At 40.5% G+C, this 17,506-nt stretch overlaps 1 protein-coding gene across 1 annotated transcript in view; it reads right to left on the bottom strand.

The window, feature by feature from the left end:
* Positions 1-986, bottom strand: part of CRYBG3 (crystallin beta-gamma domain containing 3) — a 127,163-nt gene extending 126,177 nt beyond the window's left edge. Inside the window, exon 1 of the mRNA XM_002684681.6 lies at positions 685-986. Coding sequence (XP_002684727.3) covers positions 685-833 — 149 coding nt within the window. The 5' untranslated portion in view covers positions 834-986. The remainder of the gene's footprint in view (positions 1-684) is intronic.
* Positions 987-17,506: the final 16,520 nt, after the last annotated feature.

The raw sequence follows: 17,506 nt of genomic DNA, 5'->3' as shown, positions 1-17,506 counted from the left end.
TTATTATTACAGAAACCAAGACAGCTCGAGTCCAGGTTTCCGGAATCCATCTGGGATCTTGAGGCAGATGTTTTCTCCGAGATTTGGGAAAGAAGGGTGGCATCATTTAAATGTCAGGCAATGGTAAATAAGACTAGCAACGGTTTGACATTTTAATGGGGTCTTGGGAACTCAGCATCATCATTCTTAAAAAAAAAAAAAAAAATTACTTTGAGAAACTACGATTAAGACGGCAAAATCCCAGCCGAGCGGGTGGCGCTCCAAAGCGTTACCTTTCCTATTGGAGTGGTTTTTCGGATCGCGCCCTCCTCGCCCTGGCGGACGGCTGGGCTCACTACTCTTGCTCATTACCGCCGGCAGGACGCCGGGGGAGTCGCTTCTGCCGGAGAACTTAGAGCAGACGCGAGTGTGGGACGGGAACCGAACCGCGTCTGGGGACGGGAGATGGGGGGCTGAGGGCCCCGCGGGCTGGCCCGGCCGCTGGCCACGGACTTCACCAGGATTTACAGACCAAGTGATGCGGCGCGGGAACTGAGAAAGAAGGAAAAAACTTCAGCAATGGAAGAAGGAGAACAGAAAGTGAGAAGCTCAGCCTGGCCGACAGCGGCCGGCTGCGGGCACCGGGGCCAGGAACCCCCCGTCCTGAGTCGGCGCGGGGCCCCCGACGACCCCCGCGGCTCCCACCTGGCAGCGTCCCGGCCCGGCGCGGGCGGCTGGCTTGTCCCTGGCCTCTCCTCCTCTTCCTCTTCCTTGTCCCGGGAAGGGCTTCGGGGAGCAAAGAATCGGGAAAAGCTATGCCAGGGGGCGCCGCCCCTTCTCCGGCCGCCGGACATCTCCCCGGCGCGGCAGCCGGTCCGAGGCCGTCCGCTGGGAACGCGTGAGGCGGTGTCCGGAGCCCGGTCCGGGGCCGTGGGACCCGGCGAGGGCAGGAGCTACTCGGCGCGGGCGGCCGGCGCGGCTCAGTCCATCCCGGGCGGTAGAAGCGCGGGCGCGACGGGCTGCCAGCACTACTCCTTCTCGTGCTCTGAGGCGGCTCCTCCCTCCACCCCCGGGCCGCCCGCCCCCAGGAGGAGCCAGAGGCCGCGGCTCCGCCCCGAGCCCGGGCCCAGCCGCTGCCGCTGGCCGGTCCCCGTTCTCGGTATGGGCCTGAGATCCGGGGGGACGCACCACCCAGCAACGCCGGGCTCCGGGCTTCCCGCCCAAAAGAGCTCAGCCTGCCAGCCCATTTGTCTTTTCTCTCAATTTTTTCTATTACTGATTTGTTTTTCTATCGTCCAGTCAGTGCAAGGAACGGTTTTCAGACTTTTGAAACAAGTTCATGAATTAAAGTTTGAAAGAAACTCATGAACTAAACTGCGGTACCAGAGTGCCCTAGGCTGCCTTTCAGCTAACGAACAGTAATTCTTTAAACAGTTTCCCAGGGCTGAAGAAGTTGCAGCTACCCCGTGGCCGTCTCAGAAGTTGAGGGCGCCATAAGTGCCGGTTCAGGTATGTCAACAGGTCCTTTCTGGTTCGGCTGGCTTACTGTCTGTGGGGTAACTTACCTTAACCCAGATGTGCTTTGATATTTCTCACACTCCATGGCGCCGTAGGTGCTGTCCAGGTCTGTCAACAACTCTTTTCTGGTTCGGCTGGCTTACTATCTGTGGGGTAACTGACCCTAACCCAGATGTACTTTGATATTTCTCATACTCCGTGTTATTAATACATACTGCTCCCCGGCGAACCCGCTTGCAAAAACGACGCTGATCAAAAACAAGTATAATTCAAACTATGGGGAAACAAATATTTTGTAGTCATTACACAGACGTCACTGAAATCTGGAAACCAAAGGTCCTTAAGATTTACTTTGAATTATGTCTAAATACCGGAGAAGGCAATGGCACCCCACTCCAGTACTCTTGCCTGGAAAATCCCATGGATGGAGGAGCCTGGTAGGCTGCAGTCCATGGGGTCGCTAAGAGTCGGACACGACTGAGCGACTTCACTTTCACTTTTCACTTTCATGCATTGGAGAAGGAAATGGCAACCCACTCCAGTGTTCTTGCCTGGAGAATCCCAGGGACCGGGGAGCCTGGCAGGCTGCCGTCTATGGGGTCGCACAGAGTCGGACACAACTGAAGCGACTTAGCAGTAGCAGCAGCATGTCTAAATACAGTCGTTTGACTTTTCTTAGCTTTATTTTTTTATACATACAAAAAGCTGTAATAATTTATGTATGCAACCTGATGAGACTGAAAATAAATACACACCATGAAACTGTCATCACAATCTATGCTATAAAACCATCCATGACTTCCAGAACTTTCCTCCCACTCTATTATTATAAACAACTATGACATAACATCTGCCCTCTTAGCAAAGTATATAATACAGTACTGTGAACTACAGGCACTGTGCTGTAAGTAGAACTCAAAGATTTACTCATCTTGCGTAACTTCAACTTTCCCTTTGACTAATACCCTGTTTATTAATAATGCCCTGTTTCCCCTCCCCCAACCCCTGACAACTCCCTTTCCACACTGCTTCTATGGATTTGACTGTTTTAGATTCATCAGTATAAGTGAATCCAAATATATGTATTTGTCCTTCTCTTTCTGACTTATTTCACTAATAGAGTAGCATAGATTGTTTTTTTTTGTTTGTTTGTTTTTTTAGTTTTGTATATCCTGGTGGCTAGGAGAGAAAATATCAAGGGACCCATTCACCCCAGCTTGGTTTGTTTTAAAACCAAGCTGCCCCTGAGAGGGTGTAGAAGTCATAAAAGTGATTATCTTATACCTGTTTGCTAAAAACTCTATACAAGTAAATAAGATAAAATGAAATGTCCAAGGCAGTTCTGACTTGAGGGAGGGGGAAGGAAGGTACCCTGAGGTTGGCCTGCTCTGACTGGAGTCCTGGAGGAGAAGATTGTTTATGGGTAGACAGGATGTCCATAAGCCCCATTTCAGCATTAGCTGAGGGTTGTTGAACTTTCCTGCCACAAAGGTAGCTGCCTCCTAGAAGCACTCTAACCCCTACCAACTGCAGCGGAGACCAAGGCTGCTCACCTTAATTTGTTCTGGCTCAGTTTAACCTACCAAAGTTAAATCAGTACAGATTCTTTCTGCTGGGTTCACCCCAGACTATCCCTCAAGATTGATCAGCACTTTCTCTTTTGAAAACCTTCTCCTGTGAGAAAAAAGCTAGAAAAATAAACTAGAATAAGACAAGTAAAGTTCCCAATTGAGTCTTATTGTTTTGGGGAGGAATCTCCATTAAAGGCCTTTTTGCCAGAAAGCCCAGAGAATATGAAAGCAAAAAGAGTAGGAAGCCAGTTGTTCCCTCCAGCTTGAAGGCCTGGAGAATTAATCTCCCCAAAGGAATGCTAGATGGCTACCAGATGTGTCCAGCCCTTGTACTATGACCAAAGCAGGCCCTACACCCTACTACCTATCCAGAGGGTGGACTGTTCAGGATATTTCTCTGGGGATAAAATCTTATTGGGGCCAGTAGAGTTTATCACTGACTTATGGGTTTATCTAATAATGCTATTTAAGAAAATAATTTCTCTAATAGCCCTCAAGGGGAAAGCTGGGCTAGTCATATTTTTTCAATAATCACTATCCTCAGTGGGAGAAGGCATCAGAATCATGTCAGGTAAAGTACTTCATTTATCTAGAAACTATTTATCTATAGTATTGGTGGTGATAGTTGAGGTAGTAGAATGTTCATCCAGCTAGAATCCCTCTATTAATAAACAGCTTGCAAAGGTATAAGATAGTATAAATGTTATTAGAGACCCCTAAAATAAAGTTGGGCCAATACAAACCTATTATATATATATATATATATATATATATATATATATATATTCATATTCATATGAAAAAAAAAGTGTTAGTCGCTCAGTGGGGTCAGACTCTTTGTGACCCTATGGACTATAGCCCACCAGGCTCCTCTGTTCATGGAATTTTCCAGACAAGAATACTGGGGTGGGTAGCCATTCCCTTCTCCAGGGGATCTTCCCAACCCAGGGGTCAAACCTGGGTCCCCTGCACTGCAGGCAGACTCCTTACCATCTGAGCCACTAGGGAAGCCCCATACACCAAGTGATCACATTCCTGAATTCACATTGGAAATGACTATGCCAATGAGGTGCCTTGAAGCTTTGGCTTCATCAGCTTCACAGTAAATATGCTTCTGCCATAGATACTCTTTAAATGTCTTCAAGAAAAACTGAATGAACAAATGAAGATGACTGTGCTAAATTCGAATCTCTAAGATCCTTAAAACTCTAAAATTCAACCTTTTTATAGACTTCCTAATGCAATCTTAGAACCCAGTATTCAGAAATTCATTATTATGAGTTCAGAATGTAAGAGCAGATGACATCTAGGAATGGATCAGTACTTGAAAAGTAAATAAATGAAAATTCAGGGGTCATTAATTTATGGCTTTAAGCTAATTTTTCATAGACAAAGTTTGCCTCAATGGAGGCAGGGCACCAGGTACACTTGCATTCATTCAAATGCTTTGCAAACTCTATGAAAAATTAGCTTAAAGCCATAAATCAATGACTCCTGAATTTTCATTTATTTACCTTTCAAGGACTGATCAGTTCCTCATTTAATGAGTATGTTAGAAGCATATTTACTGTGAGGCTGGTGAAACCAAAGCTTCAAGGCACCTCATTGGCATGGTCTCTTCCAAGGTGAGTTCAGGAATGTGATCACTTGGTGGTGGTTATGAAATTTACAAAAGCAAATGTTTAAACTGCACAATTAAGACCACAAGCTCTTTTCACTTGGATTTTCCCTCCATCACCTTATTCCTAGAGTCAGCTGGTATTGGAGTTACTGGAGGCCCTTTAGGACATGCTGGGAAATGTGTGGTGTGGATTTTAGCTTGGATTTTTAGTGGGATGTATTTATGTGGTTGTCAGTTTCTCCAAATAGATGTTACTGCTTTAATTTCAGTTTGTTCATTGGGCAACTCACCAAGCATTACACCTAAGATACAGGACCAGAGGCACTATCGCGACATAAACATATCCTAAGTCCTCTAACACTGAAACTGTGTGGGTAGTAGAGGTGAAACAAGATTCAAAATGTACAATAGCAAAAGGTGAGTTGTGGAAAACTATTTCAGGCAACAGAAGACAAAACTTAAAAGAATCACTTCTAATTGATGTAATTTCTCTCAAAACACTTTTATAATGTAGTGCATACAATTTTTATAATTGTAAATGCAGTAAACTTTTAAATGAAAATCATGTAAAATAGAACTTATGATAATATTTGTTTGTAGGGCACAAACTTATAGCAATACCACAATGAGTGTGTATGTGGGTATATAATGTTGTATGCTTACCTAGCCTTTCTATCAATACGTACGCTCATCAAAATTTAAGGAAAGACTTTATCTTTCCACTATATGTATAGAAAATATTAGAAAAGGTCATATGAATGAATACACTAACAAAAATATAAGAAAAAATATTATAGAAGTATAATAGGCAGATAATGGAAAAATGCTGTTTTTCTAGACTGTGACATTTGTAATATTAATCGTTTAAAATTGGTCATTTGTATGATTTATTTTTTCATTCACTTTTATATCTAATTTTTAATTTTAAATATTTTTCTTTAAAGAGAAATTGCAAAAATCTTCAGGTACCTTAAAACCTGGATTTGTCCTTGAGTGCTGACTATGGATCAGAAACACACTCATTCTTAGAGATACAGTGATAAAACCAAGAGCTTTCCCTCAAGACGCAAGTCTGATGGGGTGAACAGATGAGCAAAGCAGATAGGAAAAGAGAAAGTCCTTCTATGAGCATACATAGGATGAACTCCAACTTAGTCTCCAATGCAGGAGACATATAAGACATGGGTTCGATCCCTGGGTTGGGAAGATCTCCTGGAGGAGGAAATGGCAACCCACACCAGCATTCTTGCCTGGGGAATTCCATGGACAGTGGAGCCTGGTAGGTCACAGTACAGGGGGTCTCACAGAGTTGGACACAACTGAAGCAACTTAGTATGCACACATGCCAACTTAGTCTAGAAATTTCCATGAAGGCTCACTAGAGGAGATAACTGTCAGTTTATTCTCGTCTTCTGCTTCCTGTGACCACCATGACTTCTACAAAAAGAGTACAATTCAATAGCTTATTTGATATGTGAGAAAAGCTCAAGCTCATCACACTGTAACTGAACTACCATTCCCAAAGCATAAGCACATTACTCCTCAAAAGTATGAGAACAAAGTGCTGACCCTGAAGTCTTTCAACAAGGATGCAAGCATGGTTTAGAAATGCTTTTTGTTTTAAAAAGTCCACCAGAGGGATACATTTCTGTGTGTGCATTACGGCACAGTATTTGCTATGTGGCAGGTGGCCCAGGAATATTAAGACAGCTGTCAACATCAAGAAAAGCATCAGCCCATGAAAAGCAAGCAGATGGATTGGGGCACTTCACTAGCTGCTTCCTGAAATAATAGCTGTGCGAGGCCAAATGAGGTAATGTCATGCTGCCCAGGGCAGCAAAAAGCTATTACTGGCTATACGCACTCAATTAGGAGATGGGGCGGGGGACATCCTCCCCTTTTCTTTGTAGAGCTCAGGTTTTCATTAAGAACCACAGCAGTAAATAAGAAAGGGTGTGTGGAGGGAATCCTGTTAGTGTTTCTCATTCTGTTACATTCTGATCATCATGGCCAGAAAACGCCTCAATCTTGCTGCTTCAGTAAGAGCAGATGGTGAAATTTTAAGTGATTGGTTATTCAGACTTCTATGGGATGCATGAAGTTTTATTGTATTGTTTGTCTGGTTTTTATTTCCAGAACATGTGGAGACTGACATCTTTCAAACACACATCTTTTAATGCTTAAGATGTGTTGGTCTGACCTAAATTACATATCTTCTTTTCTTCCCTTGATACGATGATGATACTTATAAAAGAAATGAATGCTTTACTAAATTATGACATTAACAATCAAATATTTTCTTCAAAAACAGTGCAAAATTTGCTTATACCAAACCATTGATTATAAAACGTATTCCAAAATAGTTATTCACACTAATTCAGTTTGATGTGTCTTGTGTTTGAGTCAAATGCTACCTATAATATAGTCATATGTAGTAGTTGTATTAACTTTTAGAAATGCAGTTTCATAAACATGACACAGATAATGGCTCAGAAGAATACTTTACCATTATATCAAAAACTCAGTTCCTATATTCTGTTTTTCCAAAATAACTGATGAGTACAGAAGTTATGCACTGTATTGGACATATCTGATACACAATTTTAAATGCTTTTGAAGTGTGCTGGAGAAGACTCTTGAGAGCCCCTTGGACTGCAAGGACATCAAACCAGTCAATCTTAAAGGAAATCAACCCTGAATATTCATTGGAAGGACTGTTACCAAAGAAGATCCAATACTTTGGCCACCTGATGTGAAAAACTGACTCATTTGAAAAAACCCTGATGCTGGGAAAGATTGAAAGCAAAAGGAAAAGGGGGGATCAGAGGATTAGATGGTTGATAGCATCACAGACTCAATGGACATGAATTTGAGTAAACCCAGGGTGAAGGACAGAGGAGCCTGGGGTGCTGCAGTCCATGGGGCTGCAAAGAATTGGACATGACTTAGCGACTGAACAACAACAACATTTTGAAAAGAACAATTGTTTATAAATCTCTGGACTTCAGTATGCTAGTGTGGATTGTAAATTTTGCTTCTTAGGATTCATGAAACAAAGCTTTAGAGGAAAAAGACAATTGGTTTGTGAATTGGCATTTCTTTTTTCTTACTTTGAAATTTTAGAAAAGACATGTTCCATAATCCTGAGTTATCTTACTGTGGACACGTTGTTCCCAGTTTGATTTGCTGCAAATGGTTTAAAAACAAGGCAGAGAGGCAGCTGTTATTGCAAGCAAATGTTTTGATTAGAAAGAGAAAGCAGCTGGATATGCTACATGCTGTCGTATAAGATGAACCACAGTTTTCACATGGGAACTCTACCTAATCTAAAATTGAGATTACCATTATTTCCTTCATGGGAACTTTCTTTGTATAAATGGAGTTGACATCTATCAACTTTGTTTATATTCTGGAGTGATAAAGTGCTGATTCTTACCTATGGAAATCTTCCATAGTCTATTACAAAACAATAATATCATTAACAAGCTTTCATAAAATTTCCTTACAAAATATTGCTAAATGTAGTAACAAAACATCCATGGTGGTGGTGTTTTAGTCGCTAAGTTGTGTCCGACTTTTGTGAACCCATGGACTGTAGCCTGCCAGGCTGCTCTGCCCATGGGATTCTCCAGGCAAGAATACTGGAGTGGGTTGCCATTTCCTTCTCCAGGGGATCTTTCCAACCCAGGAATCGAACCCGGGTCTCCTGCATTTGTAGGCAGATTCTTTACCAACTGAGATATGAGGGAAGCCACCCCTTCAAAAAAAAATCCATCAGTTCAGTTCAGTCACCCAGTCGTGTCCGACTCTTTGCGACCCCATGAACTGCAGCATGCCAGGCCTCCCTGTCCATCACCAACTCCCGGACCCTACCCAAACTCATGTCCATTGAGTCAGTGAAGCCATACAACCATCTTATCCTCTGTCATCCCCTTCTCCTCCTGCCCTCAATCTTTCCCAGCATCAGGGTCATTTAAAATGAGTGTTCTTTGCATCAGCCAAAGTACTGGAGTTTCAGCTTCAACATCAGTTCTTCCAACACCCAGGACTGATCTCCTTTAGGATGGATTGGTTGGATCTCCTTGCAGTCCAAGGCACTCTCAAGAGTCTTCTCCAACACCACAGCTCAAAAGCATCAATTCTCCAGCGCTCAGTTTTCTTTATAGTCCAACTCTCACATCCATACATGACTACTGGAAAAACCACAGCCTTGACTAGACAGACCTTTATTGACAAAGTAATGTCTCTGTTTTTTAATTTGCCATCTAGGTTGGTCATAACTTTCCTTCCAAGGAGTAAGCGTCTTTTAATTTCATGGCTGAAATCACCATTTGCAGTGATTTTGGAGCCCCCAAAAACAAAGTCAGCCACTGTTTCCCCATCTATTTGCCATGAAGTGATGGGACTGGATGCCATGATCTTAGTTTTCTGAATGTTGAGCTTTAAGCCAACATTTTCACTCTCCTCTTTCACTTTCACAAGAGCCTCTTTAGTTCTTCACTTTCTGCCATAAGGGTGGTGTCATCTGCATATCTGAGGTTATTGATATTTCTCCCTGCAATCTTCACTCCAGCTTGTGCTTCATCCAGCCCAGCATTTCTCATGATGTACTCTGCATAGAAGTTAAATAAGCAGGGTGACAATATACAGCCTTGACGTACTCCTTTTCCTATTTGGAACCAGTGTGTTGTTCCATGTCCACTTCAAACTGTTGCTTCCTGACCTACATACAGGTTTCTCAAGAGGCAGGTCAGGTGGTCTGGTATTCCCATCTCTTTCAGAATTTTCTAGTTTATTGTGATCCACACAGTCAAAGGCTTTGGCATAGTCAATAAAGCAGAAATAGATGTTTTTCTGGAACTCTCTTGCTTTTTCCATGATCCAGCAGATATTGGCAGTTTGATCTCTGGTTCCTCTGCCTTTTCTAAAACCAGCTTGAACATCAGGAAGTTCACGGTTCACATATTGCTGAAGCCTGGCCTGGTGAATTTTAAGCATTACTTTACTAGCGTGTGAGATGAGTGCAACTGTGCAGTAAGTAGTTTGAGCATTGTTTGGCATTGCCTTTCTTTGGGATTGGAATGAAACCTGACCTTTTCCAGTCCTGTGGCCACTGCTGAGTTTTCCAAATTTGCTGGCATATTGAGTGCAGCACTTTCACAGCATCATCTTTCAGGATTTGAAACAGCTCAACTGGGATTCCATCACCTCCACTAGCTTTGTTCGTAGTGATGCTTCCTAAGGCCCACTTGACTTCACATTCCAGGATGTGTGTCTCTAGGTGAGTGATCATACCATCATGATTAATTGGGTCATTTTTGTACAGTTCTTCTATGTATTCTTGCCACCTCTTCTTAATATCTTCTGCTTCTGTCAGGTTCATACCTTTTCTGTCCATTATTGATTCCATTTTTGCATGAAATGTTCCCTTGGTATCTCTAATTTTCTTGAAGAGATCTCTAGTCTTTCCCATTCTATTGTTTTCCTCTATTTCTTTGCAATGATCACTGAGGAAGGTTTTCTTATCTCTCTTTGCTATTCTTTGGAACTCTGCATTCAAATGGGTATATCTTTCCTTTTCTCCTTTGCTTTTTGCTTCTCTTTTCACAGCTATTTGTAAGGCCTCCTCAGCCAGCCATTTTGCTTTTTTGCATTTCTTATTCTTGGGTATAATCTTGATCCCTGTCTCCTGTACAATGTCATGAACCTCTGTCCATAGTTCATCAGGCACTCTGTCTATCAGATCTAGTCCCTTAAATCTATTTCTCACTTCCACTGTATAATCACAAGGGATTTGATTTAGGTCATACCTGAATGGTCTAGTGGTTTTCCCCACTTTCTTCAATTTAAGTCTGAATTTGGCAATAAGGAGTTCATGATCTGAGCCACAATCCGCTCCCAGTCTTGTGTTTGCTGACTGTACAGAGCTTTTCCATCTTTGGCTGCAAAGAATATAATCAGTCTGATTTCAGTGTTGGCCATCTGGTGATGAGTCTTCTCTTGTGTTGTTGGAAGAAGGTGTTTGCTATGTGTAGAGTCTTCTTTTGTGTTGTTGGAAGAAGGTGTTTGCTATGACCAGTGTGTTCTAAAAAATCCATATGGAGCTTATAAAAGATATAATTTTGAGTTTTTATAAATATGATAAATAGATTTCTCAATGACCCCATTTTTATTTTGAAAAATTTATAGAAATTCATCAAACAGTAACCTAATTGGTTTTGCAAATTGGTTTTGCAAATAATGAACAAAAGCAGCCTACATCAATTATTTCCATCAGTATATGTTAGCAACTCAATTCCTTCCTTGCTTCCTCCAATCAACTTTTCATTGGTAAATAGTAAAAGGAGTTACCTATGAAAAAAGGTAATACAGAAGACAAGAAATAGGAATATTTGACTCTAATACTGAAGTAAAAAGAGAATTCTCATAATTGACTTCATATTAACAACCATTCTTAAATGTCATTCATTTCTACATTCTATCTTCTATTTTATTTTTCTTTCAGCTCCCCAAATAAATACTTTGGGAAGTCAGTTTACATCGTAAGTCATTTGGTTTATTTCTCCTACAGGTGAATGTACTGACATGCAACTTTCAGTTATCAAGTCTGGAAGACAATTAAATGGACCTTGTTTTTATCAACTTCATGGCTGGTTTTAAGTAACTCCAAAAATGATGATTCTCCTTCCACCTGGTTTAATAGGAACTCTGTCTCAAAAGGTCAACAATGGGTATCATCAAATGAAATAGCTGACCACACCACAGTAAAGAACTTTATAAAATTATCAATTATATGCAGCCTGAGGGGAAAGGAAATTAAGTTATTCGGTTTAAATTCTATTACTTTCACTCTGATTTTGCCTATCACTTAAGTGGACTATAGTCATAGGGTCACAAAGTCAGACATGAGTGAAGCAACTGAGCATGCATGCATAGGTATATTTAGTCTCTGTGGCTTAAATAAAACACAATCTAGATTAGAAAGAAAATTTTTGGTAAAATTTGGTAAAATCTTTTAGTAAAATTTAAGAAGTAGCTACTGGAAAGTCAGAAACTTTTAAACAATATGTATTCACTTAAAAGTTTATTAATCAGTCTACATTTCAGAAAAACAAAAGACAAGAAAATGGAAAATTCTGAAATAAAGATCTAGATAAAGTCTAAATCAAGATCATTGACCTAGTAGTCAGTCTTCTAGTACTAGCTGCCTCAAACTGGATTAGGAAAGTTGGTGGGAGGAATATATATTAAAAAAAAAATTTTTTTTAAGCCCCAAACAATATTCCATCTACAGAAGTATTTTATGGCCTTCTACCTGCTCAAAGAATATTTATTGAATACTTCTAGGTCCTGTGTTTGGTGATTAGAATACACAGTGTGATCCACCCTCAAGAAACTCAGTCTCAAAGAAAGAAAGAGAAGTGACAGTTACAAACTACAGGACAGTGTGATAAACATGAAAAGTGGGACATACATGGGAAAAAGGAAGAAGAAAGTGCCTAACTGTATCACTTGGGCAGACCATACTTTACGTCAGGGACAGATTTCATGAATCAAGCTCCAGAAACATGGATCAGGAAGTTCTGCACTCATAACCATTTAAAACACCTGTTGAGACAGACTTGTATTACAAATGTCACACTTGTCAGAAAGCTATATCAGAGCCCAGTAGGAGCTCAACATTGGGCTACCAATAGACATATAATTGATATTTGGCATCTGATCTGGTGAGGAGATACTACAGTCCGTGGGTACAACTACATTGTGAATGTACAAATATTGTGTATAACATAGGTATTCAAGGGCTTTGATACGTTAATTTGAAAGTACATTAACTCAACTATGGGCTTTATCCTTTAAAATAATCACAAAATTAAAAAGTAGGTGACAGTGATAAAGTATGAGAAATATGCAAGTAGAGAAACTGCTGCACTGATACTAACTCGACTTACATAATCTGAGTTTACATCTGCCAATTATTGACTGATACAGGTTAGACCAGTAAATCAGGCAGAGGAAGTCTTACTACTAACCAGATATCTAATTTAGGGCCAAAATACAAGGTATAGAAGAATCAAACAGTTTGACATTTGTTTGGCATCTTGTATAAACTGCCTTTCTCAACGGCTATTACCTTTAATTCACTCTAACTTACAAGGTTGATATTATGTCTATTGTGAAATCTAAGAAGTCACTTAGTCCATGATTACAATTAGTGATTTGAGTGATTTTTGCCCCTAAAAATGGCAGTAGTGCTGTATTGTCTAATATTATATTTACAAATTTCATATATAATGGGTAAACAAGGTTCTACTCTGTAATACAGGGAACTATATTCAATACCCTGTGATAAACCATAATGGAAAAGAATATGAAAAAATGTATATGTATTACTGAGTCACTTTGCTGTATAACAAGAATATGGGCTTCCCTAGTGGCTCAGTCGGAGAAGGCAATGGCACCCCACTCCAGTACTCTTGCCTGGAAAATCCCATGGACCGAGCAGCCTGGTGGGCTGCCGTCTATGGGGTCGCACAGAGTCGGACAGGACTGAGCGACTTCACTTTCACTTTTCACTTTCATGCATTGGAGAAGGAAATGGCAACCCACTCCAGTGTTCTTGCCTGGAGAATCCCAGGGACGGGGGAGCCTGGTGGGCTGCCATCTATGGGGTCGCACAGAGTCAGACACGACTGAAGCGACTTAGCAGCAGCAGTAACTCAGTTGGTAAAGAATCTGCCTGCAATGCAGGAGACCTGGGTTCCATCCCTGGGTTGGGAAAATCCCCTGGAGAAGGAAATGGCAACCCAGTCCAGTACTCTTGCCTGGAGAATTCCATGGACAGAGGAGCCTGGCAGGCTACAGTCCATGGGATCGCAGAGTCGGACACGACTGTGTAGCTAACTTTCACTTTCAGTCATTAATACAACATTGCATTTCAACTACTTCAATAAAAATTAATTAAAAAAAACAAATAATTTTAGATTGTCTCAACTATTTTGAATGTTATATGTTGTGGAGATTGTGGATTCTATTAAATAATTCCAAAAAGTGTTGCAATTTTCATTTTGTAGAAACATTTAATTGGTTAAACTTCAAACTTGAGTTTGCTCACTGAAGACACCAATCAAATCTCAGTTGACTATTTTACCCTTGGTTGAAAACTCCGGGAGTTGGTGATGGACAGGGAAGCCTGGCGTGCTGCAGTCCATGGGGTCGCAGAGTCGGACAGGACTGAGCGACTGAATTGAACTGAACTGAAAGCTGCTTTGAATTTGCCATTTGTTCATGCATTGAGGCTTAGCTGGAGACTTAGGAAAGTTTATGCTCAGAATTTTAGACCCCCATTGTCTGGATCGCTCCTTTACTGAATGCTCCTCCCTTCACTTTGCAGTGGCTTCAGTTGTCTCATGGTTTGTACGCTCTTCCTCAGGCCAAAAACATGGCCAGTTTTGTCTGTTTAGCCACCCCACACTGTGACTGTGGCCTGTCCTCAGGCTAAAAGGCTCAAAAAGTGAAACTCACCCCATACCAGTGCCTTCTTCTAAGTTTCAATTCGCCTCGGAAACATGCCTGCTTCTGTTCATTCTCTATAACTTTCAGGTAGTTGGAATTTTTGTTGTTGGCCAGAATTTTTAGTTAACTGTAGGAAGGCTGGACTATTAGGAACCTAAACGATCACTTACTGCTGGCCCAGGAGCTCATGGTTAGAAGCTTAAGAATATCTTTAGGAATAGAAGTTGAATGAACTTATGTATGTGTGCTCACATACCACCAGGGAAGCCTGAATAAACGTATAAAAAGAGTTAATCACTGAATAATTTAATATTTAGATTAACATAATCAAAATTAACCTTCATTAACATTCAGAATTTAATATGCTCCCAAAATCTGTGGACCAAGACAAAAATTACGTATAATGTTGGCTTACGTGGGGCTTCCCAGGTGGCACAGAGGTAAAGAATTCATCTGCCAATGCAGGAGATGCAGGTGTGATCCTCGGGTCAGGAAGATCCCCTAGAGGAGGGCATGGCAACCCATTCTAGTATTCTTGCCTGGAAAATTCCATGGACAGAGAAGTCTGGTGGGCTACAGTTCATGTGGTTGCAAAGAGTCGGATACAACTGAGTGACTGAACACAGCACATTGGCTTACATATCCATCCATTCAAGAAATGTGGACACAATATATGCCATGCAGGGTGCAAATAAATTCCTTGCACTTATTTACAGAGATGTGGATGGACCTAGAGACTGTCATACAGAATGCAGTGAACAAGAAAGAGAATAAACATCATATAATATTGCTTATATGTGGAATCCTGAAAAATGATACCAATGAACTTCCCTGCAAAGCAGAAATAGAAACATAGGTGTAGAGAATGTATGCATGGATACTAGGGGTGTGGGGGTGGGTGGGATGAATTGGGAGAATGGGATAACATATATACACTACTATGTATAAAACAGATAACTAATGAGAACCTACTGTATAGCACAGGGAATTCTACTCAATGCTCTGTAGTAACCTAAATGGGAAGAATCCAAAAAAGAGGGGATATAGGTATACATATACCTAATTCACTTTGCTGTACAGTAGCAACTAACACATCATTGTAAAGCAATTATACTCCAATAAAAATAAATTTAAAAACTTCATGAGGGCAGAAATAATTTCTATACTAAAAAGTCTACAAACAACAAATGTTGGAGAAAGTATGGAGAAAAGAGAATTCTCTTATCCTGTTGGTGGGAATGTAAATTGGTACAACCACTATGAGAACAGAATGGAGGTCTCTTAAAAAACTAAAAATAGAGTTACCATGTGGCTCAGCAATCCCACTCCTGGGCAAGTATCTGGAGAAAAACATGGTTTGAAAGGATATATGCACCCCAATATTAAACTGAAGTGCTATTTACAATAGCCAAGACTTTGAAAACAACCTACATGTCCATTGATAGATGACTGAATAAAGATGTAGTCCAACTTAAAAGGAAAGCAACAGAAGTAATCAAGTTAAAAATAAAGGAAGACAGATAAAATTTGGGTGAAGTCTGGAGATAAAACTTGGGGAAGGCTGGAAAGATGTCAAAACTAGGCCTATCTCCTTTCAAATGGTATATTAGGGTGAATGCAGCAACCGATTTTTAGCAGGGAGGGTTGGGGAGAAGGAAACTCATAATATTTCATATATATCCTAAAGAACACTAGACTAAAAATGATTGGAAGGCTTGTAAATCGTTTCCTCTACCATGTACAAGAACCATGTTTAATGTGAAAGTAAAAAAAGACTGAAAAGAGAGACAGGAAAAAAAAGATGCAGTCTGTATATATATATATTGGGATATTACTCAGCCATTAAAAAGAATGAAATAATGCCATTTGCAGCAACATGGATGGAACTGGAGATTGTCATACTAAGTGAAGTCAGTTAGAGAAAAATGAGTATCATATGATATTGGTTATATGCAGAATCTAAAAAAAATGATACAAAACAGAAACAGACTCACAGACTTAAAGAACACACTTATGGTTACCACAGGGGAGGGGTGCGGGGGAGGGATAAATTTGGGTTTAGTGAGTTTGGGATTGACATGTATACACTGCTATATTTAAAATAGACAACCAACAAGGACCTATCATTACACAGGGAACTCTGCTCAATATTCTGTAATAACCTAAAGGGGAAAGAATTTGAAAAAGAATAGATACTTGTATAACTGCATCACTTTGCTTTACACCTGATACTAATACAACATTATTAATCAATTCTCTTCCAGTATAAAATAAAAAAAGAAAAAAGTCCTAGAGGAATACTTCTCAAGCTTCAGCATGTATTTTACCATAGGTGACTGGTGAAAATTTGAGAACATCGTTGGATACAGCCTAGGTTCCTCAGAAGGCAGTGCTGAAGTAAAGAGATTTTACATTATTTTATTAGGAAGTAGAGTTATGGGAAAGGACGATTAAGCCAGTTAGGAGAGTGGCAATACAAAGAGATATTACTGAGCTGGATGCTGTTAAATATGACTAATTGTTAGAGTCAGAGGACATATCCCAGAAGCTATATATAGTGAGTCTCAAGACAGTCCAAGATTAATGGGAAAAATAGAAAAAGGGAAGAATTTATCCACTAGTTCTGTCTCCCACTTGTCAATGGTTCCCCAACTGGGCTATATATGTTTTAGAATGGTAGTGGTGGGGACATGGGAACAAAAATAGGGCCCTCTGCACCTACATATAGTTGGTTAGAGCCTATAAGCAGTGGCAGCTAAAATGAGATGGTGAGTCTGAGAGAATCTGAAATGGCTCATAAAATGTGTCTGAAGTGATACATCTTAAAAGACATCTCTGATTACTGGCTTGGTTTGAGGCAAAGAACTATGAAGTACTGTGGCCATATTTTTAACCATAGGTCCCTTTGGGCCAGGCTAGGTTGTGTCTGCTTTGACACTTAGTAAAGAATTAAGCCACTTAGAAGTTTCCAGGTGACCTTCAGTTAAGGCTAAGCTTTCATTCAGCTGCTTTGGGGCAACAAAATGGCAATGCCATATCGTTCAATTAAATAGAATATGTTAAGACTTTTCATAGAGAACCCTAGAAACTTCTACACTTGCTTAGAAAACACTTTAGAAAACAGTAGAGAAAAGGATCTTAGTGAGTAGATATTCAAAACAAGAGTGACTAGGAAGTGTAAACAAGGGAAGATGAAATGCATCAGCTTCCTCAAAAAAGGATTACAGAATAAAGACTCAAATATTCAAACACAGTTGTTGCCTTTGAAATCAAGGTCATGCACACGTTTCTAAAATAAGTA

The sequence above is a fragment of the Bos taurus genome, chromosome 1 (assembly GCF_002263795.3).
Source record: "Bos taurus isolate L1 Dominette 01449 registration number 42190680 breed Hereford chromosome 1, ARS-UCD2.0, whole genome shotgun sequence".
Classification (NCBI taxonomy): Eukaryota; Metazoa; Chordata; class Mammalia; order Artiodactyla; family Bovidae; genus Bos; species Bos taurus.
The sequence above is the reverse complement of the archived record's forward strand: the minus strand, read 5'-3'. Positions and strand labels throughout refer to the sequence as shown.